We start from the raw sequence: 20,510 nt of genomic DNA, 5'->3' as shown, positions 1-20,510 counted from the left end.
TCTGGACCAGTACCTCTCAAATTTTAACATACGTAGGAATCAACTGGGGAATCCCGTGAAAATGCAGATTTGTGTCCAGTAGGCCTGGCTCGTGTGGGGACTAAGGGTCAGCTTTGGTAACAAGCTCCCGGGTGATGCTGGTGCTGCTGAACTGAGGACCACACTTTGAGTAGCAGGGGTCTAGAATAGATGGGCGTGTACAAAAATCCATGGGGTTAAGTAGAAGATGCAGTTCTGAAATGTTGATTTCCATAGTACTTTTATCATTCAGTTCCTCCTGATTTAGTAAGGATTAGAAATCCCTGATTTCCAGTTTTTTTAATCTTTTTTTTTTTTAATTATTGGTAGTAGTATTTTTATTATAGGATTAGTTTAGCAATCCTGATAACATAATTAGTCTGTGACAAAGTAAAAGTCTGATTGGCTTTAATCCAGCAGCATCGTCCACCCTCCCTTACAGGCATTTGACTTTTTTGTTGTTCCTGGTCAAAGACTAAATAAAGTCAAATGAACAGCATGAACCAGAGACAGATCTGGAGAGGAAAAGGTCTCTGAACTTGCCCAGTGAACCCTTGATCCTCTCTCCTGCAAGCAAAAGACAATCAACAAAGAAAACAGACCCAGGCACAAAGATTATTTAGTCAATTTGAACTGCAGTGATCAGTGTATTGGGAGATGAAAAAATATCACAAAAGGCAGCAAGAGCACTGTAATGAAAAGACAACTAGCCTGGGCGAGAGGCATCACGAAGTCAAGCCCTCCTGTGACCCTTAATAAGTGGTTGCCCTTCGACAGGTCATTTAATCTCTGGGTTTCTTCATCCGTAAAATAAAGCCAATAGTTCCTCCCTGCCTTCTCCCATGGGTCTGTTTGAGAATCGCATAGGATAGCAGATGTGAAAGCGATCACACACAGTGTTGCTTGGGGGACCAGGATACTTAAAAGAGGCAACCCTGTGCCTGGAAAATAGTCTCTGATCACCTTTTCTTCAATGTTCCTTTGTCTCCCAAGCTACTCTTCTTTTTATTTAAAAGTCTATTACAGCCCTTTCTTCTAGAGAATCTTTCTAAATTAAGCATAGATGTCCGTCACACTTCCACTGACTCCACCAAATCCAAGAAACAGCCTTCTCTGTTTTTCAAATAAGTTGTTGCCAGAGGAGATCCAGGATGCTCTTCCGGGAATGCCAAATATGAAAGAAGCGGCCCTTGTTCATTGAAGGCTACAATATAACCAAGGCATATGCGGAATCTTTGCACAACAGTGGAAGGGCCATTATGGCAAAAGTCAGGACAACATACCAGATTGGAGCCTTATTTCTGAAACTTTAGAGCTGTGCTTCTCTTCTGAGCTGAGATCTTTCATTTATAAATGAAGGTAATGTTTCCTACCTCAGACTACTATTGTAAAGATTAACCTGAATGAAGACAAGACTTTTTAAACTATAAAGTGCTATAGAAATATTATTATAGAAATACTCAAAAATAAATGGAGATGCTTCATGTAGTTTCATTTATCTTTCCAATTATAACGTCTTACTCTGTCCCACTGATAGATATTCCTTACTTGGAGATTCAGTTTTAAAAGAATAATAATAAACCCTTACATTCATGTGTCACTGACAGTTTGGAGAGTGATTGATAATACATGAACGATTGAATAACTTCGTAAAAATTATATGATAATCAGAAAAAATACAAGGAAAAGACTGAGATAGGTTTCATTTAACGAAGACCATCAAAATTATATACATTTGCACTTTTCACAATAGCAAAGACACAGAATCAACCTAAATATCCATTGATAATACACTGGATAAAGAAAATGTGGTACGTATAGACCATGGAATACTATGCAGCCTTAAAAAAGAGTGAGATCATGTCCTTTGAAGGGACATAGGTGGAGTTGGAGGCCATTATCCTTAGAAACCTAACACAAGAACAGAAAACCAAATACCCCATGTTCTCACTTATATGTGGGAGCTAAATGATGGAACACATGGACACACAGAGCGGAACAACACACACTGGGGCCTATCAGAAGGTAGAAGGCGGGAGGAGGGAGAGGATAATGAGTCATTTGACTAATGAGGCTTAATACCTGGGTGATGAAATAATATGCACAACAAACCCCGTGACACAAGTTTACCTATGTAACAAACCTGCACTTGTACCCCTGAACTTAAAGTAAAAGTTAAAAGAAAATTACATACATTTGTACTAATATAATGGCAAATGCATGGACATCAAAACATTTGGTGCATTTTAAGTGCTCAATAACTGTCATCATTAATATGTAACAGTTTTTGGTAAAAATGCACAAAAATAAGCTAGAATTGTGTGTGTGTGTGTGTATATATATATATATATATATAATTAAAAGTGGTTGTGGTTCTTTCAAGAGTAGTAAATATGTAATGAACTCAAGAACGTATTAAATGTGGAATCTGCACAACCATGGAAAAACTATTAAAACAAGGATATGTTAAAGCAAATATTGAAACAAAAAAGCACATATGAAGACAAATCCACCAATTAAAAAAATAAAAAAGCAAACCCTTCTCAAGTTCACCCAGCTTTACTGACAGTAAGTAGTAGATCCAGGATTCAAAGCCAACCCTTCTGATTCCAGATTCAGTGCTTTCTCTATGACACCAGGGTGACTCAACTTCACTTTGATTCTACTGTCTATATGTTCCACATGGACAGTTAGTCCAATTTCACATATTTATTATACCAAAGCCCTGGGATAGATACCAGCTGGAGTTGGCAGGGATCCTGAAACATATTTTAAGTATCTTTTATAAAGACGAAGAGCAAGAACTGACTGGTTCTTAGGCACCATAGGCAACTATTCTCAATCAGGAATAAGAGGAATAAGAACAACAATCCCCCACGACCACTTCACGCTAAGTGTGTGGAGGGAAGATGCTATCTCCTCCTGCTTCTTTAACCATTGTAGACAGAGACACCTCAAGTGCATTCTGCTGAAGAGCCACTTTATTGCCATCATATCTCACTTTTTGAGATTCGGTAGAGTGTCAAGATGTTCTCCTTGGTGCTGACTTAATGGATCAGCTCTAAAAGCATACACATAATCTTTCTAAATAATTCTTTTTTGGAAGGGCCATTAAGAAGGGTAATAGGAAACTGCAAGGTGGAAATAAACACTATCCTGTCTTTACAGCTGTGTATAACACTCCTTGATCAGCTGGGCTGGAGACCTGAATCCTAATGGAGGATTCATTAGAATTCTCTTCATGCTGCAGCCTAACTTCCCAGTTATGCTGGGGTTTAGGGCTGAATCTCTCCAGTGCCCCCTTGGACCCCTTGTTTATTCTCTTTGTATTCTCCTCCCAAGTGCCCGCAAACTTATTTTTCTGATTTTACTGAATAATGTGTCCCTATCAATTTAGAGAATCACAAAGCCGCTTACCTGAGTTAATTTGAGTACGACTCCTTGAAAAATGGCTCAACCAACTTAATGTTAGTAAAATAAACAATATATGCATTGTTTCACCCTTCTAAAATCTGAAAAATTCTCATCTCTAATTCACGTCTAGTTCCAAAAATTTTAGATAAAAGATTGAGGCTCTATAGTGATCTTTATAAAGTGGAAATTGATTGCACTTTCTCAACCCTTCAGTGCCTCTTCATCACATACGGGATAGAATCTAAGTTCTTTAACAAGATACAAAGGCCATTAAGATCTTCTCCAGTCCCCTCTCTTGGCAATTCCTCTCTTGACAATGTCCACCTTGCCCACTTACATCAAACTATCTCTAAGAGTCTGATCACCCATGACTAAAGCCTGAGCTGAGTGCATCAATCAACTCACACCTGCATCTTTGGAACCAATGAGAACCCAATCAGCCTCAAGAGCCAAGGAGGGGTGCCGTCTATTTCCCTCACCCTATCACTCATATGTTCTTCATTTGGGCACTTCATGTTCTCCAGCCCACATTTTTTATTTATAAAATCGGAATCATAAAACCAACAAAGTTGTTGTGAAGCTAACTTAAGTTCACAGATGTGAAAATACTTTGTAATATGCTATACACCATAACAAGGCTTTTCCTCTCACCATTCTGAAATGGGAATCCTTGTTCCAAAGCCAGACATGCTAGACAGACAGCCAGGTTGCTAGACAAGCCGCCAGGAGGTTCCCATCTCCATGGAATGAGCTAAAAGTTAATCTGCTTGAAGCTCAGTCATTTTTGTCATATGTAAAAGAGAATCTTGTGTGGCTGGTGAGGCCAGAGCAGTTGGTCCATATTACACCTCCTATAATTCATAAGAACCAAATAGATGGGTCTCATTCCACTATAAAAAGGAGGCAAGAAGCCAGGAGTAATTGCAAGCTCTCTCCATTCTGGGCCTGCATGTTTATTTTGTTTAGTTATTTTGTTTTGTGGTTGCTGTGGGGGGTAGCTGGGATGTTTGTTTATGTGTTCTCATAGTTTTTGTTTCTGCCTTTCCCAACCTTGGTGTGATAGAATTTTCAAACAAATGAACAAGAAAAAAGACTTACATATGAAAGTCCATTTAAATCCTCTATGAGTTTTCCTCTTTTTGACAATGGGACCTCTTACCTTTCTGCTTGAGAAGTAACAGTGACTAGACTCGGAAGCGCATTTGTTTGAGTCAGATGCTCAAACCATCTTCTTTACAACTAGCAGCTCTTTCCATTGCATAAGGTATCTCAGAACCCATGATGATGTTTTTAACAAGAAAAGAAAAAACTGTCAAGTTTTCACTATGGAAGAAATGACTGAAATCAGAACTTTTCCTGAAAGTAGGTTTTAATGGGAAGAGGCAGTAAAGGATTTTGGCAGAGGGAAGACCAAAAAGAACACCAAGAAACTACCATTTAAAGGGGATCGATGGGTTCCAAACGCAAACGAACCAAGTCTGTAAGCAAACAAGCAAATACGATTGTAGGAAATTCCATGTATGCAGGATGCATCCCTTATTGTTGTACTTAAATAGGTACCACAAAACAAAAGAGAAATGTAAAATGAGTTTCTAGATAGGCCTTACCAACTTTTGAGCTTCCTATTAAGTTCAAGCTGGGTTCAAAGTTTGGGTCTTGGGGGGACAGCTGTTCATTTTTCTGAAAACTACTGGTGTTACCAATCATTGTAGTTAAATCAAGCATGCAGAATTGCAGTGCTAAGCTTCAATGCAGATCATACAGTTTGATTTATCTTTGGACAACTTATGTCTACAAATCTTTATAATAACTGAATAAAAATAATCAAGCAAATAAAAAAGGTGTGTCTATAAAAATAAAACCAATTAAAATGTGCAGTATTAAAGAAATGACCAGTTTTATTATCCGAGAACTCAACAACAGCCCTGACTCGATTTTGAAATACCACATTTGCGTATCTTTCTTGTAAGGGAGATGCAGTGCAGAAACAAATTAGTCATGTGTTTACCACTGATTGGATCTCCAAAATCTATGTTGACATCTATTGTAATCAAGGCAGACTATTCATTTGTATAAGTCAAATTTCACTCTGGATGGGAAGTGGGGAGTGGGAAATGAAATGTGTGTTGGTAAAAGTGAATTAGGAAAAAGTCTGAACTACAGAGTTTTATTTTCATAAGAGGTAACCCAGAAATGACAGAAATGAACAGGATAGAAATGAAGGCAGAAGCTACAAAAAAAGAGCCTCTTGCTAATAGTTATTACTTGTGAACTGAGAGGGGCACTAATAGCCATGGAAAGTGCACGTGCTGGGCAATGCGAATTTACCAATGTTATCTCATTTGGTCCTCCCAAGTATTCTTCAGATACATACTTTAACTCCATTTTATGCATGGAAAGACTAAGACCCAAAATTGATGCACAGGTTGGTGTCTAAGAGCTCATTTTTTATCTTATTCTTGAATCCCATTTGAAACAATAGTATAAATTGGTGATCAGTCAGATGAAGTCACAGTTGATATGGTCCTATTTCCCATGGATTGAAAAATTTGTTCTGCTGTACTGGATGGTGAAATATTCAAGAGGTGCTCTGCTGAAACTTAGTCAAAAAGAATGTCCTGTCCAGGAGTTAAAGATTCATATTATTTACTCAAGGTATAGGAATCACTGAGATTCTTTGCTGGACTCTTTTGTGATCATTACCAAGTCAGAAAAGAGAACTTACTAAATTAATGAAGTATCTGAACTGGATATTCCAATTAAATTATCTATTTCATATTAAGGCTTTTGTATTTAAAAAAATAATTGCCTCTTTCTCTTGTTATGAAGATATTTTACTTATTATTAGAAAGACCATTGCATTACTAACATTTACTTGGCAGTAAAGACATGGTCATTCAAACAGTAGAATTTCTGGGAAGGCTAGCAAGGCAACCATCTTTGTGGTGGTATTTGCAATCAAAGCTCCTGTGGCAAGGATAATCTTTGGGGTGAATGCAGACAGTTATTGAAGCAATAAGGGCTTAAATGTTAGACTTGGTTTTATACTAACTCTGGAAACGTATTTGTCTTAGCTATCTTCATAATTTCCCTGTTTTTTCTGTTCATATGATTGTATATAAGACCAAATTCAAAGTATATATGTTCACTTTATCTATCTTCTTTCCCAAACTTCCTTTCCATGTCACCTAGAATGAGATGATTAGTAATTCAATGTGTTTATAGGGGGAATGCTTTTAAATAAGAGAGACTGGAATGAGAGAATTAGGAAGCCAACATAACAGTCTTTGAGAGCGGTGACACAGACCTGACCTAAGGTAGAGATAGAGATGGTTGAGTGAGGGCATCAGTCCAGGAAGCAGTTACAGGAGTCATATCTGCTCACACCATCAGCCATAGAGTGCCAGAAAAATGTGCCTCACTGGATAGTTCAATCATTTATCTTATGTAGCAACCAGACAAATTCAACCACAGGTTCATCGCCTATTCTGTTCTAGTGACGTCAAAAAAAACCACTGCATTCCCACTGCCCTTCACTTAGCCATAACTACTCACTTTGTCAAGAGCCAGAAGCCTTGAATGGTCTCTCCAGAAGTCTCAGCTATGTGGCCTCTCAAGTCTTCCATGGCAGTCTCAATGGCCCCCGGCTGAGTGGAAAGGAGAAAACAACTATTTTAGAGCAGACTTAGCCCATGTTGTACTTATGATTAGTTAGTATGCTCCAACAGCTCCTCCAGAAAGCTGGTCACAAAAGACATAGTTCATGCAGTTTCCTGTATGCCTGTATGCCTAGCTGCCTGCCAGAGAACTTAGTCCTGAATACTGGTAAGTTTTTCTCCTTGGGTGGAGAAAAAGCAGTCTAGGTCCCATCTCCCACAGTCTTGCTCAGACTGTAGTATCAAAATGAAGACAGCCACTTTCAGAGGAATAGTTTTCCCAAACAAGCAATATGAAGTTCAAAGCCTTTAGCCGTCTGTACATTTTTAAATTATACCTTTTCTCTCTTCCTAGAGCATATGTCAATAAAACACAAAGTAGCCTTCTTCCAATACTCTGCCAATAAATTTTAGCTGACTCAGGGAGATAGACCCCGTCAGTCTCCTCAGCTCATTTTCTGTATCCCTCCCCAAACACGTGTTACTGCTTACAGGCTCAACCCTCGCTTAGAGATTGATTGCCATCTGTTCTAACAAATTCATGGACTTCGTAGCTCAATGACTCTTAAATTTCAGTGTACATCAGAATCACCTAACATTTGTGTTAAAACATAGATTTCTGGGACTATACCCAGAGTTTTTGATGCAACTGGACCACGGTGGAACATGAGAATTTGCATTTCTAACAAGTTCTTGGGTGCTGCTGGTGGTGTGGAGCCTTTTCTAAGAGAACCACTGCTCAAATGTACTTTGACGGAGAAGGCTGTGCCGACATCAGTCATCACGACCCCGGAGGGGAGTTCTCTGTGATTGTATGACAATTTTCCCTACATTCAACCTCAGCTCCCTGTGATGCAGTCTGACTCTTCCAGTCCCACTTGTCCTCCAAAAAAATAATACTTTCTTTGATGACTCAACATGGGTATTTTTTAGGTCTGTCTTCCTGTTTTCACATAATTTTGGTCTCAACAAATATAACTTAGTAGTGAGACTAATGTTTTTCAGAAGAAAAAATTGTTAAGCAGAGTTAAAGAGTAATGAAATAATCCTAAAATAAGCATTTTATTGAATGTTTTTATGCCAGGCACTTTGCCAACGATATGCGAAGATGAGTATAATAATGTAGAATTTTTAAAACCTTACTTGCCTTGCTTATGGGAAATAATTGGCAAAGCCTATCAAAATGAGAAATGATTTATCCTTTGATCCAGATTTTCACTTCTGTGAAATTATACTAAAGAAATTTTTGCATATGTACAACATGACATATCTATAAAGTGTTCTTTGCAGCCTCGTTTTTGGATAGCAAAAATCTCTGGGAAAAAAACACAAACATCTATCAATAAGGGACTAGGGGTATATATTATAGGATATATTCATACCACACAATATGATGAAGTTATAAAAAGCACAAACAAAATAGTGTTAATATGGAAAGATTTTTAAATGTGTTATCGAATGAAAGAAAAGAATGATCAGAAAAGAGGGTAAAATATGCCAATTTCTGTATAAAAAGGAGGAGAGAGAATAAGAATAAATATTTGTGTTTGCTTCTATATATCTATAGTAACTCTTGAAGGATACATAGAAACTATTAACATTGGTTCCCTATGTGTAGGAAAGAATGTGATGAAGATAGAAGATGAAGGTGATGTTTTGTTGCATACTTTTTCAAAAGTTACAACACATATTCACCATAACACATTTACACAACACATATATACACCATGGAATATGATGCAGCCATAAAAAAAATGTTGTTTGCAAAGACATGGATAAAACTGGAAACCATCATTCTCAGCAAACTGACACAAGAACAGAAAAACCAAACACCACATGTTCTCACTCATAAGTGGGTGTTGAACAATGAGAACACATGGACATGGGGAGGGGACCATCACACACTACAGCCTTTCAGCGGGGTGGGGGGCTAAGGAAGGAATAGCAGGGGGTGGGGGCACTAGGAGAGGGATAGCATTAGGAGAAATAACTAATGTAGATGACGGGGTTATGGGTGCAGCAAACCACCACGGCACATGCATACCTAGGTAATAAGCCTGCACGTTCTACACGTGTACTCCAGCACTTAAAGTAAAATAAATAAATAAATAAATAAATAAATAAATAAATAAATAAAAAACACTAAAATAAAATTTTTAAAAGTTGGCCACAAAAAAATAAAGCATGTTCTTTACAGAATGAATTGGTAGCCTCTGGAGTTCTATCAGTCTTTTCACTGTGCTATTCTTATCTTTGGTAAAAATGTAAGTCTAGCCCTTACAGAACACAGAGGGAAAATGTTCCCAGATACAGAATTGTACTCTCCCTCATCTTACTATTATAGTTATTACAATACGTTAACTTTAGTCATTTAGTGCCAAACTTAAAATAAAAGTATTCGTATTTTGACTTGTGTCTGGGGCATTAAGGTTTAAATCTCAACCTTTCTTATGAGAATCCATTATACATCTTGTCATTCTATACATCAGTTTGCTCATTTATTAGATGAATAAAATAATAACTGTAACTGCACCATGCTAGGAAACACTTTATATATTATTATATATATACAATGGTAAATACTGATTAATAAAACCTTATTTGCATTTTCATTATTTCTGATATTAAGTAGAAGGAAAATATTCCTTCTACTTAATATTCTCATTATTTATCTCTGATATTATCTCATTAATATCAGAAATAATGAGAATGATTTTGGGGATCAAATGTTTACTGTCATTGAATAATCAGCTCAGAGACAACATGCAACCTACGACAAACAGGGAAAGACGGTGAGGTAATATTTGCAAATCATCTGACACAGCGTGACAGGCAATATTGTCTTTTACAGTCTAGCACTGAATGTTTTTAGTAAAGCAAACCTACTGAGGGAATTTTGAAAACATATGTGTTTGTTTCCTTACATTTTCTTGAGCTAGACTAGCCTGGGGCCAGTTGTCACACAAACAATGTCCATGTCTGTGCTGATTTTTCTCCATGTAATGAGCTCCTTAGCTCAACAGGAGTGGTATAGAAAAGAATGTTTCTGTAGACTCAGACACTTGGGTCTCTCTTGTCACGTCCAAACTGGGAACACGTCACAATGAACACATAAAGTCAGAAAATCAGCTCTAAGTCAGACGTGATTTTAAAGTCCAAGAAAATTTGTCTTTACCTGAAAATAAAGAGAATGTATCATATCTCATTATAGTTGGTCCTCTGATCTCCTAAAGAAAATAGTATCATCTTTTTAATAATCTTAACAGGATTTCAGGGTTGGAGGGAATGAAGAAACGTTTTGCCCAGTGAGACAACTATTTTCTACACCAGAAAGAAGCTCACACAGGCAGTAACAATACAACTGATATATTTATTTCTTCCCAATGTGAGAGCAAGACACAGGGAACCCTATAGCAAGAGAAGAGGGAAAGAGAGAGACTATGAAAGCCAAATTATTGTCATGGAAGCAATGACATCTTGCTACACAATGGGAAGTCCTGAACCTGCTTATTAAAGTCTCGTTGCTCACAATAGAACACAGACTATAAAAACGCCATGGGGAACCATTAATTAAATATTAAAAGATCAAATAGTTTTAGTCCCATTAGTTTGTATGTAATTTACATTCTCGAGTATAAATTTAGAGATAATTTCCCATCCCAAATCACTTTCAACTTTCTGATAAGGTATCTGCAAATATAGAGTCCTACAGAGAGTTTAAAAATATCTTTCCCAATGTAGATTAAGTATTGTTCCTTTCATAAGAAGTTGTTTTTGAATATCATTCTCCACAACTAAGAAGATTATCATAATATACCTCTAGTTATTAGCCTTGAGGGGTACTTTTGTTCAGAGAAGCCACTAGGCCTTTTTTTAGATATGTCTAAGCAATAATGGCAGATGAGCTAAAACAGAAGGAAAAGGTTATCCAGGCAGACTGAAGGCAAGCAGTTTGGATCATCCTTTCTGTGACCTTTCATTCATTTTCCAAGGTCACTGGCAGTGGGTTGTGGTGAAAAGCATCAACAGTTCTGGGTTCCAGGCCTGTCTTCTAGTCCTTGCACAGCCCAGAGGTTGCTGGTTGACCTTGGCACCGAGTTTTACCTCATTTGTGCGCTTCAAAGGTTGAATTCGATACTCAAGACCCTTCTAGCTGGGAGCTCCTAAGCTAAGTCAGAGGTGCACAGTTGCAGAAAAGAAATAATAGGTTGGAAGCCTGAGGAACGGAAGTAATATCCCAGAGTGACCCATAAAGAATACAAGAGGTTTAAGGGGTCAGATATACTTTTGTTTTATGATCCAGGACTGAGATATATGATCTAATGTATGAGATTATGATGCTAAAATTGACTGGTTGGTCAATAACTAATTTATGTGTCAGTCACCTGTTTGAAAATCTAATTTTTAATTCATATAATTGACCTTCTTTCTTATTATGGTATTGGCTGTTTGCTCCTGGCACTGGAGAAGCTGAGCACTATCCCGCCACAGGGAGTCAATGAGTAACTTTCTAGGTTAAAAAAATTGAAACAGGAAGAAATCTACATATATAACAAAAGTTAAATAAATTATAGTATATTCCCATAGTTGGATATTATAAAACTGTTAAAAATTATATTACAGAAGTTTGTTATTAAAATGGGAAATAGTTGGCATATAATCCCATTTTTACACAACAAATTGTGTATATATTAGAAAAAGAAAAAATAACACGCACCTAAATATGTCAGAACAGATTAAATACACTTTGGTTAACTTTGAGCAGTGATAATCTTTGTTTTCCTTTGCTTATTCCTATTTTCTAATTATTCTTCAACAAGCCACCTCTTATGCAATAATTTTAAAACATCTTGTCTTTTTTTTTGTTTTTTTTTGTTGTTATTGTTGTTGTTTTGAGACAGAGTTTCGCTCTTGTTACCCAGGCTGGAGTGCAATGGCACGATCTCGGCTCACTGCAACCTCTGCCTCCTGGGTTCAGGTAATTCTCCTGCCTCAGCCTCCTGAGTAGCTGGGATTACAGGCACGCACCACCATGCCAAGCTAATTTTTTTTTTTTTTTTTCGTAGAGACAGGGTTTCACCATGTTGACCAGGATGGTCTCGATCTCTTGACCTCGTGATCCACCCGCCTCGGCCTCCCAAAGTGCTGGGATTATAGGCTTGAGCCACCGCACCCGGCCTAAAACATCTTAATAATACAAAATACCTGACCAAGTAATTCCTCCACTCAATGACTACCCTTCTGAATTTATGACATACATACTTTAAATTCTTACTCCATGATAAGTCGATTTCTTTTTAATTGAATCAAATTATAAATGGGGAAACTAGTTCTAGCCCTAGCTTTGCCACTTGCTAGCCCCTTGGGGAAGTCAGTGGCCACTAACTACTGTGACATTGACCAAGCAGCTCCTTCCTTTGAAAACAAGTGTGTTGATTAGCTCAGTGTACTCAAAATGTGGCCTCTGGATAGAGAGAATCAGTATTGCCAGAGACTTTGTAGGAATCTGGAATAATAATCATGTTTTGCATGTTAGAGATTGTGAATTGTCTGACTATATCATCTGTAAGTCTCATTTCAGCTTTAAGAAGTCATACTTTATTGTGACTCTTTCATAGATTAGAATCTTTGAGACTCTTGATCTTATTTAATTATCCCTTGAGAAAATGAATCCACCTCCTCTATATTGCTACAGACCCTATAGGTCTACATTTACATCCTACCCTGGAGGTCATGATGAGATCATGTGCATCTGCATGTTATTTCCTGTGACCAATTACAGAAATGTGGATGTAGAGTCAAGGAAAAAGAGAAAGCATTTATAACAATAAGATGCCATTTATAAAAATGTTTATAGATGTGTTATGCACTCTACAAAGAACTTTTACACAGTTAGCTTACTTAAGTTTTTTTTTTTTTTTTTGAGACGGAGTTTCGCTCTTGTTACCCAGGCTGGAGTGCAATGGCGCGATCTCGGCTCACCGCAACCTCCGCCTCCTGGGTTCAGGCAATTCTCCTGCCTCAGCCTCCTGAGTAGCTGGGATTACAGGCACGCACCACCATGCCCAGCTATTTTTTTTGTATTTTTAGTAGAGACGGGGTTTCACCATGTTGACCAAGATGGTCTCGATCTCTTGACCTTGTGATCCACCCGCTTCGGCCTCCCAAAGTGCTGGGATTACAGGCTTGAGCCACCGCGCCCGGCCTTACTTAAGTTTTTATATAAAACTGGTGTTTTAGCTATACTTTGCAGATGAGAAAATATATGCATATGTATACAATACACACACACACACACACGCACACACACACACATTTCTCTCCAGTTTTTTTTTAACTATCACCCACTAGTAGACTTGTGGCTTATAACCTAATAAATTTATTTATTTATTTATTTATTTATTTATTTATTTATTTATGAGACAGAGTTTTGCTCCTGTTGCCCAGGCTGGAGTGCAATGACATGATCCTGGCTCACTGCAACCTCCACCTCCCGGGTTCAAGCGATTCTCCTGCCTCAGCTTCCTGAGTAGCTGAGATTACAGGCATGCACCACCATACCCTGCTAATTTTGTATTTTTAGTAGAGACAGGGTTTCTCCATGTTGCTCAGGCTGGTCTTGAACTCCTGATCTCAGGTGATCTGCCCACCTTGGCCTCCCAAAGTGTTGAGATTACAGGCGTGAGCCAACACATCCAGCCTATTTATTTTTTTAAAGTTTATCATGATAAACTTCAATTAAGTCAACAGTTGTATTTTCATTGTTCTGACTTGTGTGAATGCACATTTATTTCACTCACATGCTAATAAAAGCTCTTCATATTATGTCTGTTGGTCTGAGGGAGAACAAACGCTGAGTACCTTGGGAAAATCACCCCATTGGTTCCTAGAGTCTTCAGGTTTACTTTAGATTCACTACTAATTAGAAGATTTTCCCTCCCAAGCTTTTGAGAACTTAGGATTGTTTTCTATCCACCTAACGGATAAGATGTTCTTCACATTGATTGGAATCAGTCATTGAAAACATTTATAAAGAAGCCATAAATTCTGTTGTGCATGGTCAGGAGAGGACTGGACTTGGAGAAAGAAGATCCAGAATCCAGATCCGGAATCTAGCTGCAGCCCTTTCACTAACATTATATGACTTGGACAAGTCACTTTATTTTTCTCATATTTCAATATGTTCATCTTTAAAACAAGGATGATAAGCCCTCTCCTGCCTGCCTTCCAGTATTGCTCTAGGGAATCAAACAGATAATCGATGTGAGTTCACTGTATAAGCTACATGGTGCAACACCAATACAATCATCATGTGTAGTGGCTTTGGACTGTGTCAGTTTAGCTCAGCTGAAATTACATTTTCTAGAATTGCTTTTTGTGTGTGTGTTTCCAAATTAGGGCTGGAAACAAGAGACACTTGTGTAATATTCAAAAGGCAGAAATGAAACACAAGTCATTTTCCCTGTTGAAGATCAGTGCAGGTTATCATGCACTGTGACAACTCATGTTCATGGCAACTGATATCCCTGATGTTTACCTGATGGCAAGGGGCAGCTCCTGTACCTGCATCACCTTCCAATCACTGTCAGGCTTTTTTCCTGAGATTTTTCTCTCCCTGGGCTGGCTAAGTGTGTAGTTCAGGAATGAAAGCACTAGCTTCTAAAAGTGACCTGACATCATCAATGTTAAAGTTGGTGGGAGACAGACACAAGTTCCAGTTTTTCCTCCAAAGTTAAACAGTGTCATCAGAAACTCCAACATGTCCATACAATTTTTTCCTACTCCCTTTTCTTATTTCCTCTTCACAACTGCCAACTGGTTGACCTATTCTAACTTCAGGCCCAACACCAGATGCAGAGACAACAACAACTTTGCATAGTCTTAGCCAGCTCTCATAATTGCATCAGCTCCCAATAATAAATCTCTCATTCTATATCACAGTGTGTTTTTCTCTCATCAAACCCTGACATCATCAATATCAAAGATAGCACAACTCCAAGAGATGCTTTGATTTCCTTTGCAGCTACATCACACAGCTTAACTTTGCATATTCAGTAAAGTTCACATACTTTGGAAAACAAACCATATGCTCTGCATATGCAGAAACACTCACACAAACACCCATATAGTATAGCACCTACTAAAGCATCTTGCATATAGAGAATATGTAATGTTTAAACACAGACTCACACAGACACACAGGCACACACACACTCACTAAGTTGCTTTAGTTAAAACTTTACCTGAAGCAACAATGTATTTTGAAAGCAACCTAATCAGGATTTATTAATTAAAGCTTTGGAAAAGTCACAAAACCCTGGCCCCAATTTTTTTATGAGGAAGAGTTGAAATATATTTGTCTCCAAAAAGAGATGTCCCATGTACACATGAATATGAGATGTTCTCTGTTGCCATAGGGCAAACTCCTTGATTTTTGCCCCCAATTGATTGTAGCCTCTGAGCTAACCACTGCTGTTTTAATAAGAATGTTGAAGGATTGGAGAGGGTCTACACGTGGGAGGAAGGGCTCGAGAAAGGAAGGTACTAGAAACCTATGAAGCGCTCTCCACTTGATACAAATGCTAAAAGTTAAAAACATTGTTTTTTAACGTCTAGATATAAAAGCTCCCTCCTGTTTACCTACCCATTCATTTACTTTCCCAGTTCCATTGCACGGGTAAGAGAGCTCAGCTCCAGATGGTAGCTACAGGTTTGAGATTTAAAGCTACCTGCTCCCACGTTGTAGTATGAACATCCCAATGTAAACCTTAGATCCTACGTTGTAATACGAACATCCCAATGTAAACATGCATATGCACATGTGGGGATACACACACACACACACGGTTGTTCGGCTGGGCATGGTGGCTCATGCTTATAACCCTAGCATTCTAGGAGGCCAAGGCTGGTGGATGCCTGCATGTAGGAGCTTGAGACCAGTCTTGGCAACATGGCAAAACCCAGTCTCTACCAAAAAAAAAAAAAATACAAAAATTAGCCAGACGTGGTGGCATGTGCCCATAGTCCTAGCTACTTAGAAGACTGAGGTGGGAGGATCACCTGAGCCCAGGAGTTGGAAGTTGTAGTGAGCCATGATCATGCCACTGTACTCCAGGCTAGGCACCAGAGCAAGACCCTGCCTCAGGAAAAAAAATAAAAAAAAAAAGTTTGTTCATCAAAAATTGCATCTGTTAGAAAAATATCGCGCATTATATATCATAGAAAAACACACCACTTTATATCTCATAAACACTGAATATAAAAACAACATAAGACATTCATGCAACATTGTGTCTAACACCAACAAAAAAAGTATCCATCAGTAAGAAGTTGACTAAATAAAATATGTTAATATGTATACAATAAAATACAATGTTATCATTGAAAGTGTGAGTGTATAGTTTTATCATGGAAAAATATCCAAAATGTATTATAAATGGGAAAAAAAAGTACATAAGTACATTCTTAGCAGCTCTCTCCACTCTTACCCGTATCTTTTCCACACAAAGAATGAATACCCTCACTGGGATCACAGCTTTGTATTCTAGCTGCTATGGCTCTCTCTTTATAGAATATTAGTTCTTTAAGATCAGGTTTAGAATAAACACAGACTGAGGAACCAAAGAAGGAAGCTGGAGGACATACTTCTTAATACTATCTGTTCAATCAAAAATAGATCTTTAGATTATCTGACGTTCAGATCCTTCATCTTTAAATAGGGATAAGGATAACTACTTTATGATTATGATGATGGTTACATGAGATAAATGTGAATATACTTGGTAAATACATGCTATATAGAAGGATTTTAAGATGTTTTATGGTGAATTTTTATGTAGTATTTAAGAGAACCAATAAATTTACCCGTGTAGCGAAGTACTTCCGTGAGATATAAGGCTGATGATAAGGATTGGGATAAAGAGTTGACTCAGTCACACTTGACTGCCTTGAAATATGTCTTGGCATTGGGTCCTTGCCTGAGTCCTCTTCCTCCATAGATAGGTGGTCAGTCTCAGAGGGTTGGTCATCTCCCTCTTGCTTCAGAGACACAGCCTGGAATCCTTCAATACTCCCAATAGTTGACATTTCTTCAGCCTAAAACAAGGGCAGAGAAATCTCATTGGAAACAATATTACGTGTAAATGTGTCCTAGCTATGGCAAAACAGAATATGATGAACCAATGGCATTCCTGAAACTTAAAAACACCCTTCATGTTAACTAAACAGAGGCATTGGTGGATACAGCTTCATAACCCAGACTTGTAGGATCTATAATCCTGCAAGGTCATTTACCAGAGGAGTGAAGGAGAGACTCTCTGGACAGAGAAAAGGGAGTTGGCAAGTAGTTTCATTTTCTCATCTTTAATCCTAGGAAATAAGAAGCAGAACAAGAGGAGGGCTGCATGATTATCAGAAAATTTCTCTTCAAAATTGCATAGCATTTTTGCTTGAAAATTCATCAGACTACAGGCTTATTTATGAGTTAAAAGCAATGATAATACATTTTGTTGTGTGCTTCTTCGGTTATAATAGAGCATAAGAGCACTTAGAACAGCACAGATTTTTAAACGGAAAAATTCCAATTGTAAAAATGCATTCTAAGAAAATAATTTAGATGAATACCCAAAGACATGCACACATGAGCATGTGCACACACACACACACGCACACACACACACACACAGAGTTGTTCAGCTGGGCATGGTGGCTCATGCCTGTAATCCCAGCAATTCTAGGAGGCCAAAGCTGGTGGATCACTTATGCTCAGGAGTTTGAGACCAGCCTTGGCAACATGGTGAAACCCAGTCTCTACAAAAACATACAAAAATTAGCCAGACATGGTGGCATGTGCCCATAGTCCCAGCTACTCAGGAGGCTGAGGTGGGAGGATCACTTGAGCAGAGGAAGTGGAAGTTGCAGTAAGCCGAGATCATGCCACTGCACAACAGGCTAGGCACCAGAGCAAGACCCCATCTCAAAAAAAAAAAAAAGTTTGTTCATCACAAATCACATCTAATAGAAAAACATACCAAATTATGCATCATAGAAAAGTCCACCACTTTATATCTAATAACCACTGAATATAAAAACATTAGACACTCATGCAACATTGTGTCTAACACCAAAAAAATGAAAAAATGTATCCATCAGTAAGAAGTTGACTAAATAAAATATGTTATACCGTAAGATAAAATACAGAGTTATCATTGAAAATGTGACTATATATTTTTATCACAGAAAAAAATTATCCAAAGTATATTATAAATAGAAAAAAGTAAGTTACAAAGTATTATAGATAATGTTATTCCAGTATGTTAAAATAATTTAGAAAGAAAGAGAAGAAAGGGAAGGGGAGGGGAGGGGACGGGAGGGAAGAGGAGGGGAGGGGAGGGGAGGGAAGGGAAGGGGAGGGGAGGGGAGGGGAGGGGAGGGAAAGGGAGGGGAGGGGAGGGGAGGGAAAGGGAGGGGAGGGGAGGGGAGGGAAAGGGAGGGGAGGGGAGGGGAGGGAAGGAAAAGGAAAGGGAAAGGGAAGGAAAACAGAAGGGAGGGTGGGGAGGAGTGGGGAAGGGAAGGGAGGGGAGGGGAAGGGAGGGGAGGCAGGGGAAGGGTGGAAAGGGAGGGGAGGAGAGGGAAGGGAAGGGAGGAGAAGGAGAAGGGAAGAGAAAGGAGGAGGAGGAGAAGGAAGGAAGGGAGAGAAGGAAGGAGGGAGCGAAATAAGGAAGGAAGAAAAGAAAAAAGAAACGAAGAAAGTAAATAAACAAAGAAGAAAAGAAAGAAAGAGAGAAAGAGTACCTGCATATGTATATACATGCATATGTGTATGGTATAACAGATTTTAAAACCTCTAAAAAGAGGGCCAAAAAGAAGAAAAATAAAATAGTAACAATAGTTGTCTCTAGATGACAGTGTTAGAGCTGATTTTAATTTTTGTTTCCATGTCTGTGGATGCTAGTAATGATTACATATGCTTTAAAATAAACAAAAGTATTATATTGGTTTCTATTTTGTACATATAAATCAAAGCAAAATAAAATAGAAGGCACATGTTAGCTCAGCGAAATGTGCACTCAAATCACCTCAAGCTGACAGCGAGCATGTTACCAATGCTGCCGAGAAAGTTTCGTGTCCAATTTCACCATGAAAGTAGCGAGGCCATATTATTCTCAAAGTCACCTCCTTTTCTGACACAAAAGCGGTTTTTAATCAATTTCCTTGGTTCCTGTGAGACAAAGGAAGTTGAGAAAAAGCCCCTACCCCAGCAAGTTTCCACTTTTGAACTTGGGATTAACTAGGGTATTCACAAGAGGTAAAAATAGTATGATCACATAATTTATTCGCTAGTTTTGGATATTTTGGCATGAAAAGGGTGCTATTGGCAATTGTGTCAGGATGATAGGAGTGAACTGGACTATCTCAGGCAAATGTGGATCTATATACATAGTCACGCTAAAGATTTGAATGTAGGAGAAGACACAGCTAAGGAAACTCACAAGCGGAAAGCCTTATGCAGTTTGCTTTACATGTTTTCTTGTCTGATCTTCCCAGCAATCCTAGGAGAGCTGCTTATTCTTTTTCCATCTTTCCGAGGAACACAGAGTAGATGGAACCCACCCAGGGTCACACTTCGATAGCTGCAGTAGCAGCTGGACTCCCAACCGTGCCTTCAGTCCAGTACACCCAACATGTGCCATGAGGCACCGTATCATGCTGCCTCATCGCAGAAAAAGATGTCTCTGAGCTTTCAGGTAAGTTTTTAAAGTTAGGGGTGCAAAAGGTAGAAATTGGTCTCTGAGAAAGCAAGGAATGAAGAAGCAGGAAAAAGGGGTGTGTGTGTGTGTGTGTGTGAGAGAGAGAGAGAGAAAGAGAGAGAAAGAGAGAGAGAGGGAGAAGGCACTTTGGCCTCCCTGTCCCTGGCAGCTACATGCTCTATTTGTGCAGGTCTGCCACCTTTATCACTGTGGGTGCTGGAAGAAAATGCATTTCTAAAGTTCCCTATAACCTGTGAAGGAAGGTTTGTGCCACTGGGGAAGGAAAGCCTGCTTCTGTATTTGCGCACTCTGCGAACACGCCTAACAACAGACATCTGCGAAAGGCTCCTGTGCCTGGAAAACAGAGGGAGGATTTAATTAGCACCACTTCCTCTCCCTCAGGCTGCCTTCTCTGGAAACACTTGGGGAAGCTCTGCGCTCTGAGACCAAGCTGTTTGAAATCCAGGAAAGAAGGAAACTCTCAGCCCTGTTTAAATTCTCACAGCCATAAATAGTGGGAAAGCTGAGCCCAGCTATCCCAATCCAGAGTGACTCCAGCTCTGTTCTAGTCACAGGACCATCTTAGAAGAACAATAAATAAAAATTCCTCAACTTCCAGAGTAAGAGAGAAGTGCTGCACATCTAAACATTCCACTGTTTCTCATGACCTCTG

General features: G+C 38.7%; 1 protein-coding gene across 3 annotated transcripts in view; it reads right to left on the bottom strand.

Annotated features, from left to right (window-relative positions):
- Positions 1–20,510, bottom strand: part of TPRG1 (tumor protein p63 regulated 1) — a 194,894-nt gene that overhangs the window by 99,030 nt on the left and 75,354 nt on the right. For all 3 annotated transcript variants that reach the window (XM_010337715.2, XM_074404697.1, XM_003927007.4), the window contains exons 2-3: positions 16,953–17,183; positions 6,988–7,079 (exon numbers count right to left, since the gene is read on the bottom strand). In XM_010337715.2, the coding sequence (XP_010336017.1) occupies positions 6,988–7,079; positions 16,953–17,174 (314 nt within the window). In that variant the 5' untranslated portion in view covers positions 17,175–17,183. The remainder of the gene's footprint in view (positions 1–6,987; positions 7,080–16,952; positions 17,184–20,510) is intronic.

This window comes from Saimiri boliviensis, chromosome 8 (genome assembly GCF_048565385.1).
Source record: "Saimiri boliviensis isolate mSaiBol1 chromosome 8, mSaiBol1.pri, whole genome shotgun sequence".
In the NCBI taxonomy this organism is placed as follows: domain Eukaryota; kingdom Metazoa; phylum Chordata; class Mammalia; order Primates; family Cebidae; genus Saimiri; species Saimiri boliviensis.
Note: the sequence above shows the minus strand (reverse complement) of the source record. Positions and strands in the feature narration are given on the sequence as shown.